The following is a 19253-nucleotide window of genomic DNA, read 5'->3' as shown; positions in this document are numbered from 1 at the left end:
TTTCCATTGACAATTGGATGAAATAAAGAAAATTGCGAGCAGAGAGACAATATAGTCAGTGACTGATCCTGATTGGACTGAGATAATAGCTACTGATTGCTATATTGTTATAATGTATTACATGAAACAAGCAAGAAATGCAATTAAAATTTGAGTGCATATCCATCATATTCCATTGTTTAGATTCTGTCTTGTTTCATTTTTTACATAGAGCAATCATACTTTAGTTTCTGTAGAGTAGCACTTGTCATGTCTAGTATGCACTTTTAATTTGACATATATACACTATAGCTGACATTAATGTTGTATAAAATAAAACTTTTGATTATAAGTTATGTAAGTCTTAAATCTTTAAACAATGAACTAAAAAAAGGAAGTTCTCAATGATCAGTGTCGCAAATTGCAAGTGCTAAGTTGCCACAAACAGTAAGCAGTAAAGCATGATGAATAGGATTGTGTTATTTAACTGTGACCTTCCAAATGCTACAGATCAAAATACTTCATTGTGTTTCAATGTATTTTACATGAATATTATTATAGCACAGATAGATGAACTTTCCACCAAATCATCAGAGGCACAGAGAGGCATACACATCTAAAATCTGGCCTTAGTTTCACTTTTGAATAGTGTTGCTATGAGCTGTGATATGGGAACATGTTTGATGTGACTGCCTGAAGATAAGTGGACAGTTAGGCAAATGTGTCTACACTGATCTAACCTCTGCAGTGCGAAGAGACAGGTGCTTGATTTTCCTAGCAGACCACTGCCCTATGAATGCAAACACCGGCTTTACATACCCACAGTATGTGAAGATCCATGACGGCCGCTAAAAAAACCAGTAACTCTGATTCAAATCAAGCAACTTTAATATGCGTAATGCTGTAGGCTATGTGAGGAGTTGTGTCTGTGGGTGTGTGATTTGTTGAGTCCTCTGATTCAAATGGTTCTTGAGAATCAACAGTAAGTGAAAGAAGATAAAGAATAATTCTCTGAAATATGGGAAAACACCGTTAAACCAGCGAAACAAGTATTTACAACACTTGGTTATAGGGCACAAGCAACAGGCACCGATGGCACGTAGACAAACATGCACCCAAACCGGTTGTAATAGATCTGGGAAAGAACAACAACACATACACGCACCTGAGAAGAGATATTTAATCCATGTGCCTCACTTTAACAGTAAATGGATTCATTGCACAAAAACTGTATTATAATGACAATAGCTGAGACAACTGTCTAGGAAGATGACAACAAAATGCATGTGTGGATGAAATTATCCATTGGCAATTATCTAAACAATGGCTGCCTTTGTTTTGCCAAAAAAACAGTGGAATATCTGTTCACAACTGCCTTTATCTCTTATTGTCGCAAAATTATTTTCAGATTTGAATGAGCCACACAGGACATTTTATTATTTAAAAGGGAGTGCATTAATTCAATCAGATAGATGCTGGAGGAAGAACAGGGAAGTGATGAAAGATAGCCTAAGCATGGGCATAAAGACAGCCAGCTGGGATTTTGTGTCTGGTCCCGTGCCTGCTCAGTGGGGCTATTGTGTTCCCTCAGCGGATACACAGTCCCAGCTTATCAGGCTCCCTTATCATTTTTGCTTCACACTCAAATGGACCTGTGAGGCATTCAGACCAAACTGTGAGTTGGACAGATTAGAGCTGCGTCACTGATGTGGCTTTACTTTGTAGGGAACTGGGTAACAGTTCACTGCCCATTTCGAAATAAAACATGACTTAATAATCTTATGAAAGAAAAAGCTACATATGAGTAAAGGTGAATACACAAAAGAAGCACAGAGTTAAGTTTAAATGTACTGGTGATGACTCAGCAGTGAGGTATCAAATAACTAATTATGCATTGTTCATCATCACTTGAAATAGAAACCATCCCTGAAGACGCTGTAGTTGGTAATGCAGTGTGATTTACAGTCCTGTCTTTTCATTTTTGATGAGACCAAAATATGAGGAAGTATTGATGATGCTGAAAAAGTCTTGATTTTTTAGGCCCATATCCTGCACAGATTTAATTGACTTTCCATTAATGTTTTTTCCCTATGAACTTTTGACCATTAACTCACCCAACAATTTCCTTGTTTATACACACCCTCACAAAAATCATAGATTTAATATCACTCACTGCATTTGCACAGGGTGTTGGAGAACATGTCCTTTCTTTCCTTTTCTTTGTCTGAATATGTTTTTGTTTGTTTCCATCAAAGTGAAATTTTATGTAGTCCTAATTAAACCAATCAAATCGTTTGAGTTAAAAAAAAATTCACAACGAGGATTCTCTTGATATTATTATTTCTATATTTGTTTTTGTTTGTATATTAAACATTTTCACCCATTAATAACATAGCACCAACAAGTGGCACTAAGTTAAGCTGTCAGGATTTGTTGTGAATGTAATAAAAGAGCATCAGTGCTTAACATTTGGGCTTATATAAATTTGTAATATGACATTTACATGCAGTACTGTGCAAGAGTTTTAGGCACTAAAATTAAAGTGAGAATGCTTTCAAAAATAATACCATTAATAGTTTTTATTTATCAATTAAGTTCATACAAAGTTCAGTAAACAGAAGAAACTTAAATGAAATTAATATTTGTTGTGAGCACTCTCTGTCTTTAAAACAGCACCAATTTGGTACTTGGTACACCTGCACACAATTTTCAAGGTACTTGGCAGGTAGTTTGTTTCATGTATCTTGGAGAAATTGCCACTGTTCTTCTGTGGATTTAAGCGTCTCAGTTGCTTCTTTCTATTTATGTTATCCCAGACTGACTCGATGATGTTGAGATCAGGGCTCTGTGGAGGACACACCATCTGTTGCAGGACTCCTTGTTCTTCTTGTTGCTGAAGTTAGTTATTTATGACTCTGGCTGTATGTTTGGGGTCATTGTCATACTGTAGAGTAAATTTGGGACAGATCAGACACCTTTCTGATGGTATTGCATAAAGGACAATAATTTAAACATCTAAAGTGCCTAAAACTTTTGCAAAGTACTATATATAAAATATATATGCGCATACAGTATGTAAAAACGTGCATATATCTTTCTAGTTAGGTTCAGCTGCCAGAAATACAAGGCACTTAGTATACTCCATATTCAAATTAAGAAATTTACAGTATATACAATTTATAAACCGATATACTGTAAAATATATCACTGACATGGTATAGACATAGGCCTACAACAATTTAGAGTACTTACAAAATGTATAAAGAACAGTAAACAGGCTAAAATAAATAAATAAAATAAAAACATTAAACAGTGAGCTTTGGGGCTGTAGTGTAAAGGAAGTTTAATTATGGCCATTAGCCTTTTCCCACATACAACAGAGGATTTAATATAAGTTTAAAAGATTTTAAACTACATTGTGCAGGAGCCTTTGACCCTCCCCCAGCAGGGGGCAGTAGCTCACAGGGCACAAGGGACTAGGGAACAGCATAAAGGCCATCACTTCTTAAATACAAAACGACATTGATACCTGTTGTGCCCTTTGTGAAACCAGCAATGAAACGCATGCATCTGTTCCGGTCTTGCATCCACACTGTGAAATGTTGGTCTTATTTGCCTTTTTGCTAAATTTTACATACATAAATGTAAATTCAATGAGTCTAAGCCCCTCCTGCTTGGTTTTAAAATTGAGCTAAAGAGGTACTTTGACTCTATTAAGTTTTCCAAAAATGTTAAAGCTATTAAAACTGTGCTATTATTTACAACACTTCTGAAATATGTGTTTATATATATTTATTTAAAATCTTTATGTATTTTTTACTATTTATTAATTAATTCTGCTCCCTTTGCTCCTTTTATTTTCTTATGTTTATGATGCGTCATTCATGTCGTGTCTGTGTCATAGACTGTATAAGGTTTGTGTACACTATGGATGTTTGGTTTTCTCTGGTTTCAAGTTGTATGTTGTTTTGTAATATGCGATTTGTTTAATAAAGGTTTAAGGAGAAAAAACAATATAAAGGCCCTCGAAGGACCCAAAGAGAGCTACATTAAGCCTGCTCATTAAATTGATCACAATTCTTTAGATGATGTTTCGACATTTTATATGGTTGACAACTCTTGTTTTCTTAATTTAAAAAAATAAATTGAGTTTAAAAATAATGCTATGTGTTCACCCTTTGTATAGTTTTACCTATCAGGCATTCGTATGGATGCGTCTCACCGACGGAGGACGACAACATGGCGGCCTCCCTGCGTCTGGGTCGTCAGGGAATTTTATTTGGCCTCAAATTATCTAAATTTAACAAATGTTTGTGGGCCACACACTCGGGGCAGGAGCATGCCAGACACTTCTTCCAGTCATCATGGCTCCTCGGTGAGTGTTGACAGCTGAATATCAGGACAGGCGTTGTCGTTATGTGTGCGGAGGACAGACCGCTGACATTTACTATCATCATCTATCTCGAAGTGAGTTAAATCACTTCTCTGTAGCTTTCCACAACACGATAGTCCCTCCGTTGAACAGCACTGCTATGTCTGAACAGCTATGTCAAGTCTGAACAGTTAAGGTGTATTTTACAGCAAAGCAGGGTCCATAAATGATAGATATTCCTTTGTAAAGGCGTTAATGTCACACACAGATTAGCGACACGCATCCATTGTCAAAAACAACATGAAACCAATCATCTGTAACACGGTTATAAACTACGGTTTAACATAGTTGTGGATTTTCGAGAGGTTTTGAGGAGTGTATGATGGTAGAGGAGGGTAACCAAGCCTTGTCAGAGTCAAATTACTCTAGTCTTCAACATAGACAGTGTATAAAGATGACTGTGTGGTCCTCAAACATCAAGCATCATACACAGCTCAGTCTAAGTCTGTCAGTTTTGCGAGTAAACAGCCTCTCACGACACAGCTGAAGGTTACTTGTACCATAGGCTCTTTAAAAATAAATATCGCTCACAAACGATGCTGAAGTTAGCTTCCGATTCGGTGTGTAAGGTTAGGTTAAGGGAAACATAAATAATGATATTTAGCAGCTATTTCTCCGTTTTTTCATCAGGCTACTTACACTTATGAGAAGAAGTGTTAGACGTCATATCAAAAGCCATAACGCTGTTTAAACAGTTTCGGATTTGTGAAACCCTTACTTTGCTTATGGAAACAGATAAAAGAGCGATCTCACTGATATTTCTCCCTCCAGACCATATTAGACCAGGTCCAGGTCAAAAACCACTATACCACTATACTGGACTAGATTAACAAAAACACAGTTTCAGATGTGTGAAACTGAAACTGTTGTGAAAACTGAATAAAGGGCGATTTCAGTGCTTTTTATCCCATCCGAACCACATTAGACCAGGTTCATATCAAAAACCACTATACTTAGACTCATCAAATCTTAATAATAGAAATCTAGTCCAGATTAATGATGGCTCTGGAGTTTCCTTGTTAATCTAGTCCAGATTTGAAAGGTCTAAGTATAGTGGTTTTTGACCTGGGTCTGGTCTAATGTGGTCTGAATGGAGAAATATCAGTGAAAGCGGCCTTTTTTCTGTTTTCATAAGCAAAATAAGGGTCTCACAAATCTGAAAGTGGGTTTAAACAGCGTTGAGGCTTTTGCTACAATGTTTAACACTCTTTCATAAGTGTAACTGGTGCAAAAATATATAATGAGCTGCTAAATATCAATATTTATGTTTCCCTTAACTATTCCCCTAACTCAGAATCAGAGGATATGACTCAGAAGCTAACTTCAGCATCATACTCACAGATATGTTTATTTTCTCTTACAGAAAGCCTTATGAAATTTGTCTGCAGTCAGTGTTGTTGAGAATCCCCCTTTTGTGACATCTGGCAGTCTTTATGAGATGCAACATGATCAGATTAACAGGCCTCTTTTTTTTTTTTTTTTTACAGCAGACATCCTGACTTGTCATATTAGGAAAAGCGTAGACGTTACATCATGAAAATGTCTCAGTTCTATTCAAGTGTCTCAGTAAGTCATGACAGTGCCACGGTGAGCCAGTATGCACAATATCAGGACCCTGAAACCAAAGCAGCTAAATGGAATTCAGTCGTTATTAATTTTAGTGTTTATACCAGTGCTTTTCATGCTCTGGCATGCCATGATGCCATGTAAGACAGTGGCAAAGCTAATAACATTATTAACCGCATTCCATTTAGATTAGCACGCTAGTTCATCGGCATGGCTTCCTGGGACACTTTATGGAACAGCCATCATTAATGTTATTAGTTCCATCTGTGCTTTTCCTGCTATGGTAAGACAGTATATCTGATGTGGAAAAGGTCCATTGGACTCTGTGGTCACGTTACCATAATCTTGTCTAAAATGTTGACTAGATTAATAGTTACTGATCTGCAACATAATTAAGATGAATGATGTTTAAAGGCTTCAAGGCAGATCATGAGTCATTTCATCTGATGACTTCTGGCCAAGTTAATACCAGACTGCACTGCAGTACTGTTTTAAATAAAGTGTGAATGATATAAGGAAATGGCCACAATCAGGTTAGGATAGTGATAGATAGTACCGCAAAAGAGTCTGACAGCAGCATACTGGTTCATAGATCTGGAAATAATGTTTGAATTACTATTTATCCATTTTATTTTATAACTTCATTTTTAAAGGCTCATGAACTGTTTGGCAGAAAGCCAGTTTTCAGCAGAGTAATAGTCAAAGTCAAAGAGCTCAAGGCAGAAATAATTGGCTTTTGGAAAAAACGGGTAATACGAGGTAATGTAGGGAGAATGTTAAGAACTGAAAGAGTTATGTGAATGTTTAATGGGTTTTCTTTGAAATGTGGTATTTATTTATGAATATTGGACTCATAACATGCTGCTCATGATTTTAGTGGTTTACAACCTAATGGGCCATCTTTATGATAGACATTTAGCCTTGTCATAGCAGAGAAAGCACAGGTGTATGTAATTACATAGAATGATGGCTCCATTCCAAATCTGAGTCAGTCAGCAAGGACAATAGCTGTTGGTGAGAAAAAGACTCAGATGTGGTGCAGATCTCTCACATACAGATCACACACACACACACACACAAATAAACAAGCAGATGCATACCTTCCAACATTTTGTGGTTTTATTCATTTTCAGATACTGGACCAAAATGTTAGACTTTAGGTAACACATAAATTGATATTAAGGAATTTACTAGTCCTCTTCATATAGTACAAATTGTGTGACATTGTCAAATATCCAGCAGATGGCAGCAGCACCCAACATGACTACAGTCTATGGGCTCTACAGTGTCTGCATGCCTTTATGGAAAGTGAAGTTTATTGACTTGCAACAAATGTTGTAAGCCCTACAAGCCCTCTAAAACCTCTAATTTTAAAAAATATGCTGCCATCAGTGACGTACTTTATTCTGGTGCCTGAATCTCTAATCTGTTTTTGGGTGAATTGGTTTTACTTGATTTCATTTTAAAGATGAATTTTAAGATGAAAGGCTCAGTAGATGTGTACCACATAAATAGTGTGCTATACAGGGATACAGGGCCATATATATATATATATATATATATATATATATATATATATATATATATATATATATATAAAATCATTTTTTTCATTTTTGTTTTTATTGGATTGGATTGATCATTTTTACTATAAAATGTGGAGACATTAAAAGATAGCTTAGAATTTCATTTTTTGAACTTGTATTGCTTCCAGTGATTTTATTTACGCCTAGTTATTGCTGCTAGTATTTAAGAAATATGTGCTTGTACAAGCAGCTTCATATCCCAAGGTCACATTTCTCTGGGTTGCCCAACAATTTGAATTGCTTGAGTCATATAAAAACACTCAGAAGACATTGACAGAACCCTTTCATATGTACCCCTTCATCATCCTCCTCATTCATTTATCTTTATCACTCACTCATTACTCACTTTATCCTTCTATACACCGTAATTATCTGAAATACCTGAGCAGTTCACTGAGCATATAGTGCACAAAACAGAGTATTCCTCTCAAATTGTGCCATGTCTGAACAATAAGCTCAACCCAGTGTCCAACACAGTGCCATGAGCCAGTTGAACCTTGGCCTTCTGAGTGTCTGCAGCTGGTGACAGCGGGGGTCTTAGATTGTGGCTTCAAGGCCTGCAAGAATATGAGCGTATATGTAGCCTCTGGTGCAGTGTCAGCCAGGATCGACAATTACAGAAGTGACCTACCAGCGTTCTTCTTTCATAGCGGCGCTGTCTCTTCCTGTGCTTTGCTGCTCAGTTGAACATGTTGAACCCCTGAGGCCTTGCTGCAATCAAACACTGCCACTGCTGCTTTTTTTGTGTGTTGCTGTGTTTTTTTTTTCAAATACACATATCCTAGTTGACGTTGAAGACCTGCCTGTAGGATGTTTCTGAATGTGATTGTCATGGAAATATTTCCAGTTTAGTTTTAAGACTGATGACTTCTATTAATTCTAATGCTTCCATGTAAATTGTGTGTTATTCTCTTTCTATCCTGTAGGTGTCGCCCCACTCAAAGTGCAAATGCCAGCTCTCTCCCCAACCATGGAGGAGGGAAACATAGTCAAATGGCTGAAGAAGGAAGGTAAAATAAACATATGACATAAGACTTCATTTGCCCGCTCTCAGTACCTTGCTGCTCTGCTCGACTTCTTCCAACTAACCTGCTAAAACTACTGTGTGTATTCATGTGTTACTCAAAAGGATAGATGCGTCACTTTTCTTTCACATGTAATTTTTTCCCACTCACTGTGGCAACTCTACATTTGAATGCTCCCTCACTGTCCAGATTGCTGCAATAACACTGTATGCATCTATATTCATCAGATCAAAAAGCTCAGCAGTTATTTTCCCCGAAATGATGGACTAACTGTAGCACTAATCATTTTCTCAATGACATCATATTGCTCTGTAAGGCAAAGGCCCGAGCACTGTTGCACCTGAGGGTCTCTGGTGGCTGATTGGCTCAAGAAAACACAACAGTCACTATTCATCACTGCTTAGCAGCTCTGCTCAGCCAGGCACCACAGCCACACTCTCATTTATCAGGAGGCAGCATACTGAATTCTGATTGGCTCGCTGGCTGTGTTGCCATGTGCTTCTGTGACTTAGGGTGAGATGTGTGTGTGTTTGTGTGTGAGTGTGTAAGTGAGAAAGTGAAAAAAAGAATTATGAATTCTCAGTGACAAGGAAAACACATCTGGTGTGTTACTTTCTTGTGTTTGCAAGACATGTTGATGCTACTGAATTTATCATGGGGTTTTAAGAGATCTTATAAAAAGTGCTTATTTTGTTTGACATAAATATATTTAATCACATCTACAGTGGGAAGTGATTTTTTAGTGGTCACTATAAAATATTTATTTTTCATACATAAGTTGTTTTTTTTTTTTAGTTTAGTTTTTTGAATACCTGTGTACATATGTGTAGTACCTGTAAACATTTTTCATTTAAAATGAATGCAGATCTACTTAAGCAAAGAATAACATTAATGTTAAATAAATGCTAATTTAAGTTCAGCAATTTTGTGTCTCATTTATTATTAAAACAAAAAAAACCCCAATATGATATCAGCATTATGTATTGGCCATAGGTCACCCTGCTCTCTAAGAATCGGCATCAACCATTGTAAAACCCATATTGGTCGACCACTAATGCTTTTTGTGGTGTAGTAAAAAAAAAAACTACTTTGCAGCTTCTTGAATTATGATTCAACACTGAAACATCCATCTGGAATGGTTTCCCTTTCTATTCAATATATTCATTTGTGCAGGTCATGTATGTTAATATAGCCCTGCCCAGCGTACCTACAATATGTAGTCTAACTATCTTTTTTGTTGTCATGGCCATTGCATTCTGGTAAAGTAGAGGTGAAAAGGCCTGGGGTCGCCTGTTTAATCTTTAATGTTGCACATCACACCTAACCCCTAGGGTCATACAGTGTTAAAGCCTCATACAAATCCAATCTTGACTCCACTACTCCTTGCTCTCAGGGGCTTCCAACGTCAATACTCCCTCTGCTCTTTCAACCTTCCCCCTCACCCATCCCCATCCAGTCTTTCAATGACCCACCCTGTTCCTTCTTTCTTTCTTTCTTTTTCTCTTTCTATTTCTCTCTCTCTCTCTCTCTCTCTGGGCTAGAATGTCACCGAAACATTTGGTAACTTCAGCATTATCATTGATTTCTAAGTGTTTCATGTACAAATGAGCTGTACAACTGACATAATGGGAGACAAACAGACAAATAAATCCATCTCTCTGTGTATTTGTCCATCGGTAGCCCATTTGAGTTGTTGCACAAACTGGTGATGCTCAAAATGGATTTATGTGCATGGAAGAACTGAACCAGTGGCTCCTACTTTCCAACCTCTTTCATAAGCAGATGCTAATATATTCCAGCTCTCTCATGTGGTGGACCACTGGGAATCTGGGATTCTGTGGATAGGCAAAGATTTCTGCTTCTATCAGACACACTGCGTTTCCGAATCTCACATTCTTTCCCATGAAACATTGATTAGGCCCCTCATTTGATAAGTAGGCCAAAGCCAGAGCAGATATTTCCCGCATAACTTTTTTGTCCCTTTAATGGAATTCTTTGATGTTTATGTCAACCAATTTGTTTTTACTGTGTGCAAACCCCCAGTGAAAGAGCAATTGTTTTGAACATTCTGCTGGTCATTATGATTCATGCATCTCTAATCACAGCTGAAATGAATTATTTGCACTTAAACTAAGGTCAGAACCCCAATTCATAACATAAAGATAGTTTGGGAATTTGGTTCTTAAAATGCCAAATAAATTTTACATTGAAAGTTTGTGGATGTGTACCTTTACCTCTGCAGGTGAGGAAGTGGCAGCAGGCGATGCCCTCTGTGAGATTGAGACTGACAAGGCTGTTGTTACCATGGAATCTAATGACGACGGTATCTTGGCAAAGATCTTGGTGAGTAAACTAAAACATCTTCCTCTGCAGATGATTACTACCAATTACTGCTAGGTTATTTGTTTGCAAATAACTTGCGTAAGTCTTGAGTATTTCTTCTGCATTTCCTATGAAAACAGATTTTAGGGTCTATTTAAATGTGTGTTGGTCGCAGGATTTTGAATTCCACACAGTGTTCTTCAGTTTTCAGTTCTGTTATTATGCCTTCAAATAATGTGAAGTAAATGATTTTCAGTTGTTATGGTTATGTTTTTGAGATCAGTTTATATTTACATATAGTATAGTACTGTTAGTATGTTTGTGTGCATGTAGCAGGGTCCCGTCCTTTCCTATGCTAATTGGCTACGCTTGTTAAATCTGTTTTCCCTGTACAATGACAGCAAAGCTTTGACGAGGTGTCTTCAGTGACAAATATTTCTTTCCTTCCATCCCCCCATTGTGCTGTTAGTTGTTTGAATTTTTAATAGGCTGCCAAAGACGTAGCCATCGGTTGTCTTTCATCAGTACTCCACCACATGTTCGTCCCCCCGAACAGAAAGATAAAGATGTTTTATCTTCTTTCGTATTTTGATTGATCTCCAAATCTGAAATCTGAAAATAATGTGAAGTTGGAGGAAATGAAGGTCATTATTTCCCTAGCAGTTTAAACAAGATGTAACTCATGTTTCTTAGCTTCCCTATTTTAAAAACTGAGGGATGATAGTGTCCCGTACGCACAAAAAACAAAAAAAAACAACAACAAAAAAACACAAAACCTGTGCTCCATGTCACAGAGAGTGCCATATCTGATAATACAACATGTTCCCTGGCCGTGTTATTTTGGACATGCTCAAGTTGTGGTGAAGCCTGAGTGGAGCAGGGTTTAATTAGGCGATGTGTGTATGTTTGCGCAACCTTATCAAAAAACAATACACAATCATTCTGCACCAGCAGATGCACATCAACAATGTGCACACAGATAGATACATTGTCCACAAAGAAATTACTCTGTTCTTCCGTGCAGAAACATAAACATAATGGCTAAATTATCATTTATTACATAGATTAATGATCAGAGGCATGATTGTCAATTGATAACCACACGCTTGTATCTCTTTTTTTCTACATTTCTCTGCTTGCTTGCTTGCTTCCTTCCATTCTTCCACATTCCCTTACTCCATCCTTGTCTTAGCTACTGTGGGGATGAGGTAGTTTCCATAGCAACCACCCAAGAATTGGGGGTAGGGGCTTTAGAGCTGAAACTGGCAGAGAAAGATGGTCTGTATTAGATAAGCCCCCTAGCTCGCTCGCTCTCTGTGAAAGAGTGTATGTGTGTAGTTAATAAGAAAAACAGCAGCTAGTAGCAATATATTAGAGATTTGTACACTCCCCTTCCATGGCACTGGCAATATGGCATCCACTGTGTCTGGGTCAGAGTACATTAGCTGTTAGAGGTTTAATACTGGCTCTGTAAGCACCCAGTAGGTTTCTAATTTAGAGGCTACCATAATTACCTGCCCGTGGCCAAAAGCCTAGACAGGCTGCAGTTGACGTGAAACTTCCTGTTCTCTACAGGGGTTATTTATGGGGGTCAACTACCACTATGGCCCTCTACCAATTTCCAACCATGGCTCTTGGGGGTGAGAGAACAGAGGATAGATCCTGCTCATATCGGGATTGTGGAGGTTGGGGCTAGGAGCACTAGCATTGTGAGCACAGATTACTGTATCTCATCATACTCTTACTACGTTGCTCTGCCCTGACCTAAGGGCTTCAATCTGTAAAATCTGCCCCGGGTGCAATCAATCATAGCCTGTAGAAAGAGATACAGTGTTTGAAGATAGATCGATGCACAAAAACTTCTCTGTGTTCAAGATGTATGTAAAGATGAAGCGTTGAATGGAGAACACCAGTCGGTAGGTAGATCAGATGATAGTTCAATGTGAATGAGTTGATGATTGTTATAATGAATTCAAGGGCAGAAAGGATTGATAGATATATAAATAGATGGATAATTTGATGAAGATATCCGACATGTTCCGCGGTGCTAACCTGTCAGTTTCCAATTTATCATTCCCTTCCCCGTCCTCACTTCATCTTCACATGCTATCATCCAGGGGATCAATTTAAACACCAACAGCCATGTGTCCTCTACATCAACTGATATTATAAATCACTTTCTAAGCCTGTAGCATTTCTTTGCAGAATTTCTACCAAATGAATTTCAAGATGAGAGTACATTGCCTGTAGTCTTTAAAAAGGCTGTATTTAGTTTACAGTCCATATATTTCTATTATCTTAAAAAAAAACTGCAGTGCGTTGGTTGGAATTAAGGTGACACGTTATTTTCATGGCATCTTGACTTTAGATGAATCAGAGGGTGGATAGCAATAGAAAATATGGGAGAGAAAAAGGACTTGTGATGAAGGTTCTTTGACAAGTAAAACTCATAGCATTGCAGTTATATGGTTTCCGGCTTAGTAAGCTAAACAAACATCATGCTCAAAAGGAATGACTTGACTCTTGAGTTGCGGTTCGAATTGTGTCTTTGTGTGTTTATGTGCGGGATTACATTGAACTGGCAGCCTGTCGTTAAGACGTAGGATGTGGCTGCAATCCTTTTTCTGCAGTATCTGTCATGCTCTGTTGATCAGAGACAAACCTTGTGGTACATGTCTAGACTGAGTTCATCTTCCAATTACAAATAAACACCACAAAGCAGGGGTTCACCTGACTTTATTTGTGCTCAGCTCTGTTTATACATCTACTATCTATCTATATACCCCCTGTAACAACTGACATATCTAAATTGGTTAAGTTTTATGAAATGTAAATGACCAACTCTACAGCTGCAGCAACCAACAATCTGCTATAGTTAATAGGAATGTTAATAGCTGTGGAGGCTAAGCTCATGGTAACTGAGCTGTTAAGACTCTCAGAGGGCGTGTACTTTATGGCTGTATGATAACTGTTTGGTGATAAGAGGGTTAAAGCTCATAAATGGTCTAGTCTGACTTTGTAATATCATTAGCCAAGCTGTTGGGCTTTAGAGAAGTCCCTTAAGACTGCCTTTATCCACAGTCATAAGGCTGCTCACATTAAGCAACAGAGAAAAGATGTCTGTGAGGATTTGACATGAAGATCAGAGTTCATACATTACCTGATTCATTCATTCAGAATTGGTCACCCATTCATGTAGAACAAGTCACTGCAAGTTTAATTTCAACAATTTTTTCGTTACTGAATGTAGAATTCACATTTACATCACAAATGTTTAGTGTCGTTATGACAGGATCATATCAAACTTGTTTGAAGAAATTGCATCTGGCCCAAAATGTGTGTTTTAGTATCTAAACAGAGTCGTGCTCAGTTTAATCGCAGAGGCTATTTTATACTTTAAAATTTTTATAGTCCAAGTCTGCCCTGCATACAAGTCCGGATATAGGCACAGAAGGATCTGAATGTGAAGATGAAACATGTATTCCTCCTAAAATGACATATGCGATTTTTGGTCACTATGAAGACAGAACGTCACTTCCAAGTTATTCTCTGACAGCAACATCTTTTAGACACAAGTGAAACCATAGACAGAGGATATCTTGAACCATTGCAAATGTTGAGATGTTAGCATCATTTACACTTCCCATAGGTTTTAATGTGTTTTGTAACCATTTGATGGCAGTGTTGAGCCCCATACCACTACAGTGTAGGCATCTATTAATGCAACTATTCACCATACATACTGTACACTGTGCGGTTCCTGGGACTTTCCTGCTAGGATCCACCCAAGTCCTGCTGTTTCAGTGTTTTTGTGTGTGACTACCTCTATTGATGAGCTTTAACATGAAACCACTGTTTTGTGTAAACATTTTGTCATGAGATTCAAAACTTCCACTTCCCTTGCAGTTACTTGCTATTTTCTTGCTCAACTAGAAATTGTCTTCTTTTCTTTTAAAGCTAACTGTAATGGTATTTAGTCATCAAGATAATATATTCTTAATATTGCAGTTGCATGTATTTTAGATAGATATATATCCAATCAGGCTGTTTATATTAACACTGTTCTATAGAACAATAGGGGTAGGATAAATGTTCGACAGCATTTCCCACAGGTTGGGGATTTATTTGTGGTGGTACCCCCTGGGAGGGGGAAGGTGGAACGGATGTAAACAACACATAATGCATAAGGAGTCCTCTGCAAAACAGAATTGAATTCACAAGGTAACTAACAATTGTAGGATGCACCGTTCTATTACACTGACGGTCACCCTGTACTTTCAAATCTATTTCTTGAACAGATCATCCGATTTAAAAGAAAGAAATAATGACAAAATATACAAATAAATCATATGTGAAAACAGTGACACATACTGTATACTGCTGCTGTATATTGTGACGTGTTATTTTACTTACATACAGTAGTTGCTTGTGTCATGATACCATCGTTAATGTGGTAAACCTATTGTGTTTCTACCATGTGGGGAAAAAAAATCCCACTGGGGCTGAAGGTAAGGACTCTGTGGAAATTCACAGAAGTCCAGATTTTCCTGTGCAGCCCTTAGGCCCTACCCTCATCCATCATCTCTCACTGGCCGAGAGAGGTGCTGTAGATATTCTGAGCATAAGAAGCAAGACGAGAGACAAGCTAATCTCACGAGCATTCACACACACACACTAAAAAAACATGACCTACAGTACCAGTTAAAAGTTTTGGACACACCGTCCCATTCATTTGAATAAGAAAGTGTGTCCAATTCTTTGACTGGTACTGTACAAACTTTTGCCTTTGGAAAAAATTGGATCAGGGAAACATGATAGCAATGGACTTAATATTAGTCATGTAAAAACATTTAATATTACAATTGGCTTGTATTTATTTTCGTCTGTGTTGTAAAGCTGTTGCCAGAGGAGTACTACACAACCTGTACAGTAACGGTGGTGTGTACTAACTTGTACTTAGACATAAAGGTGAACTTATTATTCTTTTAACATAGCTTGATGAAGTGATGACAAGGAATTCCTATTTTAGCAATCATTTCATGTGGACCATTCAGCTTATCTTTGTATCTTTATCTCCATAACCTTGCTACAGAACAGTTGGGTATATGCTGAAATAAAGTAGCACAGAATAAGCATTGAGGTGCAGTGCTGTCTACCAGTGAACGCAGGTGTTCATATATTCTGCTGTTCTTTCCAGTTAGGTGGATATGATTATTGGAGTGCTGCTTTGATTTTACAAGCTTGCTGGAGAGAGGGGGTGGGAGTGGGGCATGCTGATAGGTTTGTCTCCAAACTAATGGCTTTACTGTTGGTGAACTAAATTTGGACCATTGTATGTGCAATTATATATTTTTTTCCATTTAGTTGATTGTTAAAAATTACAGGTTATCATCTCTCGGCTGATCAGTGGTGATGCAGGACGATTGAAAGCAATAGCACAGCCAGGATCTGATGTCTTTTTGGGTTTTTTTTTCCTTCTTCTCTTATCTCCTTGTATGGAGCTATACCTTCAAGAGACAGCTCACTAAGTGGATACCTTTTGAAAAGAGATGAACTGCAGTAGCCCAACCCGCTGTATTGTGCCTGGCCTTTCATTTAGACTGATCGATATTGACTGAAGGACAACACCCTCGCAGAGCTTGGGGAGAGTAGCAAGAGGCTTGCAGTGGATTTGGATTACTGCATAACAGGATAGTGAATCAATGGTTGACAGCTACGAACAGCATGAAAACACATCCATTGCACTCTAAGAGCCTATTCCAGCTCAGTTGGGTGTTTTGTGTACTTTGTCAGGTTAACAGAGAGAGAAAATGGAATGATGGAAATTGAAGTGAATGAGATGACTGTCATTTTTCAAGAGGTCCCCAAACAATGGCCGTCTAACGGTTTATCTGTTCAATAACCATCGGTCAATTGATTAACTTCAGTATCTCCTTCCCTTCAACTATTTTGTGTTCTTTGCTTCACAAACATACAACAGAGGAGACTTTAACCTTTATCCTAGCAATCTTAGCTGCGCATGTGAAGTGAATGAACACGTTTGGCTAATTCCTCCCCTTACTGTATAAATGTCTCTGTCACGCTCTTTACAGATGGAGGAGGGCAGTCGCAACGTACGCCTGGGCACCCTCATTGCCGTCATGGTGGAGGAAGGGCAGGACTGGAAGCAGGTTGAGATTCCCCCTCCAGATGCTGCAGCTCCATCTGCAGCTCCACCTGCTACACATGAAGCCGCTGCCCCAGTTTTGGCCTCTGCTGCTCCCTCTCCACCTCCTCCACCAAAACCAGCCCCCTCAGGACCGTAAGTGAACCCTAGTTGTCTATTGACTCACTTCCTTGCCTATTGCGGCCATAATAGATGTTCAGAGTTTTTGGGCAGCAGTGGTTGTGGACATCTAAACTTACAAATTGTGCCTCATCAACAGAATTAAGATTTGTATTCTGTTTCAGCCTGAGAACCGATCATTTCGCCAATAAAAAAGTTCAAATGAAATAGTTGTCCAATGCTAACATTAACGTCAGGTCATGCTAGTTAACAGATTTTCATTTTAAAAGTGCTTCCAAATTTACTCTACTGAGTAGTTAGTGAGCTACAAAACAACTCTGTTTACTGAGCTAACCTTTAAAGTCCATAGTACTTTGGAATAAGTGGCTAGAGCTGAAGGCATTGTGGTTGTTAAGACTATTTTGATCACTATTTTTGCTTGGTTGTAATGTAGATTATCATAGACAACCAGTTGTCTGGTTGACCTCCATGACGTCACCAGCTGTGGTCACTGAGTTGTATGATGTTAACTGCATAGCCAATTAAAGCCTGGCATAGATGGATAACAAGATTCAGTAGCATAAAACTACATGTAGGAGCTACTGTTAAAGAGACCCTTTCCTTTTATTTAAGAATACAGCATGTTCATTTCACATTCTGTCCACCACCATCTAACATGCTGAATAAGACGATCTTTCTCTGTCCACATTCAAAATGTGTGAGATCCTGCCTACCCCTGTTTACACAATAAATAGTCTTGTGGGAAGCAAAGGAGCTGCCACAAAACCAACAGGGCCTATTTGTTATGCAAACATTTAACGCTGAGCCGAACTATGTATTCAGATTTGCACCTTGGCTACATCAGCTTGACAGGGTTGAAAGATGAAAGGTGGATGTGTGCAGTAAGCATGATTATTAGGAGATGGATACTAGAATGGGCTATATTAAGGAAGTCAACCTGAATACAACTAATGGGAAGTCTGACACTAAATTTGTTAACTGGAGACTGGAAAAGAAAGAGTAGTGATTGATAGCTAAAGTTAAATGAGGCCTGCTTATATAGTCTTTTATCAGAATGTATGCAGATAGCTATATGTACAGGTATGTAGATTTTAAGATTGTTGACATTAGTGAAAATTGACATTGTATATCTTTGTTTTTGGGTACCACCAAGATGAACTATAAGAGTAGGTCTGGCACGGAATCTTGTGGGCTGCCAAAGTTCACTTTGGAGCATTTGAAGAGGACAATGTGTGAAGCATTATGTATGCTGTCAGACAAATAGGATTTCAACCATGGGAGTTTGGAGCCACAAAGCTAATATTCTTTTAAGAGTTATGAAATAAGGGTGGAATTTGACATTGTCCTGCATTTAAATGCCAATGCATGTAAAAGCATCTAGTTTTTAAAACTAAAACGACGCCTTACCTTCCCTTTTCATTGTCCAGGTTACGACTGAGCCCAGCAGCAAGACACATCCTTGACACCCATGGCTTAGACCCCAAGTTGGCCACACCCACTGGGCCTAGAGGACTTATCACCAAGGAGTGAGTATGGATTAATGAGTTAGCCCTAAAGGCCTGTCACATACTCCTATGGGGGGGGTGAAAGTGATCTATGATGAATGGTATGGAATGTTAGATTTTACTGGCAGTACCTTTACTGTCAAACTATGTTACTGCAAAAATAAAGTGTTGATAAGAAAAGGATAATCCACACAGATCAATCAAACTGTCCAAAAACTGAAAATGCACACATTCTCACACTGCCAATGCTGTAGTTCATTTGTTTACTGAGAAAGTGATGTGGGTGCTTGTTTGAAAGGGTCCATCTTCCACCATATCACTGAAGGAAAGAGATGTCAGTCAGAGCAAGACAGGTCAGAGACAGTGTGGGCAGTGTGAATAAAAATGTGGGAGAGACAAGGTAAGTGAAAATGCGTGACTAAGAGGTGGTTAAGATTTCAGGTACTTTAATCTGTTATGTGGTAAATTCACACTATAGAAAGCTGTGAAGCGACACACACACACACACACACACACACACACACAGAGCTCTAATGGCCACCTGCTGTCAGT

General features: G+C 38.3%; 1 protein-coding gene across 1 annotated transcript in view; it reads left to right on the top strand.

Moving 5' to 3' along the window:
• Positions 1-4186: 4186 nt before the first annotated feature.
• Positions 4187-19253, top strand: part of pdhx (pyruvate dehydrogenase complex component X) — a 32174-nt gene continuing 17107 nt past the window's right edge. Inside the window, exons 1-5 of the mRNA XM_044356862.1 lie at positions 4187-4354; positions 8490-8573; positions 10831-10931; positions 17003-17211; positions 18624-18722. Coding sequence (XP_044212797.1) covers positions 4219-4354; positions 8490-8573; positions 10831-10931; positions 17003-17211; positions 18624-18722 — 629 coding nt within the window. The 5' untranslated portion in view covers positions 4187-4218. The remainder of the gene's footprint in view (positions 4355-8489; positions 8574-10830; positions 10932-17002; positions 17212-18623; positions 18723-19253) is intronic.

Source organism: Thunnus albacares, chromosome 7 (assembly GCF_914725855.1).
Source record: "Thunnus albacares chromosome 7, fThuAlb1.1, whole genome shotgun sequence".
Classification (NCBI taxonomy): domain Eukaryota; kingdom Metazoa; phylum Chordata; class Actinopteri; order Scombriformes; family Scombridae; genus Thunnus; species Thunnus albacares.
Note: the sequence above shows the minus strand (reverse complement) of the source record. Positions and strands in the feature narration are given on the sequence as shown.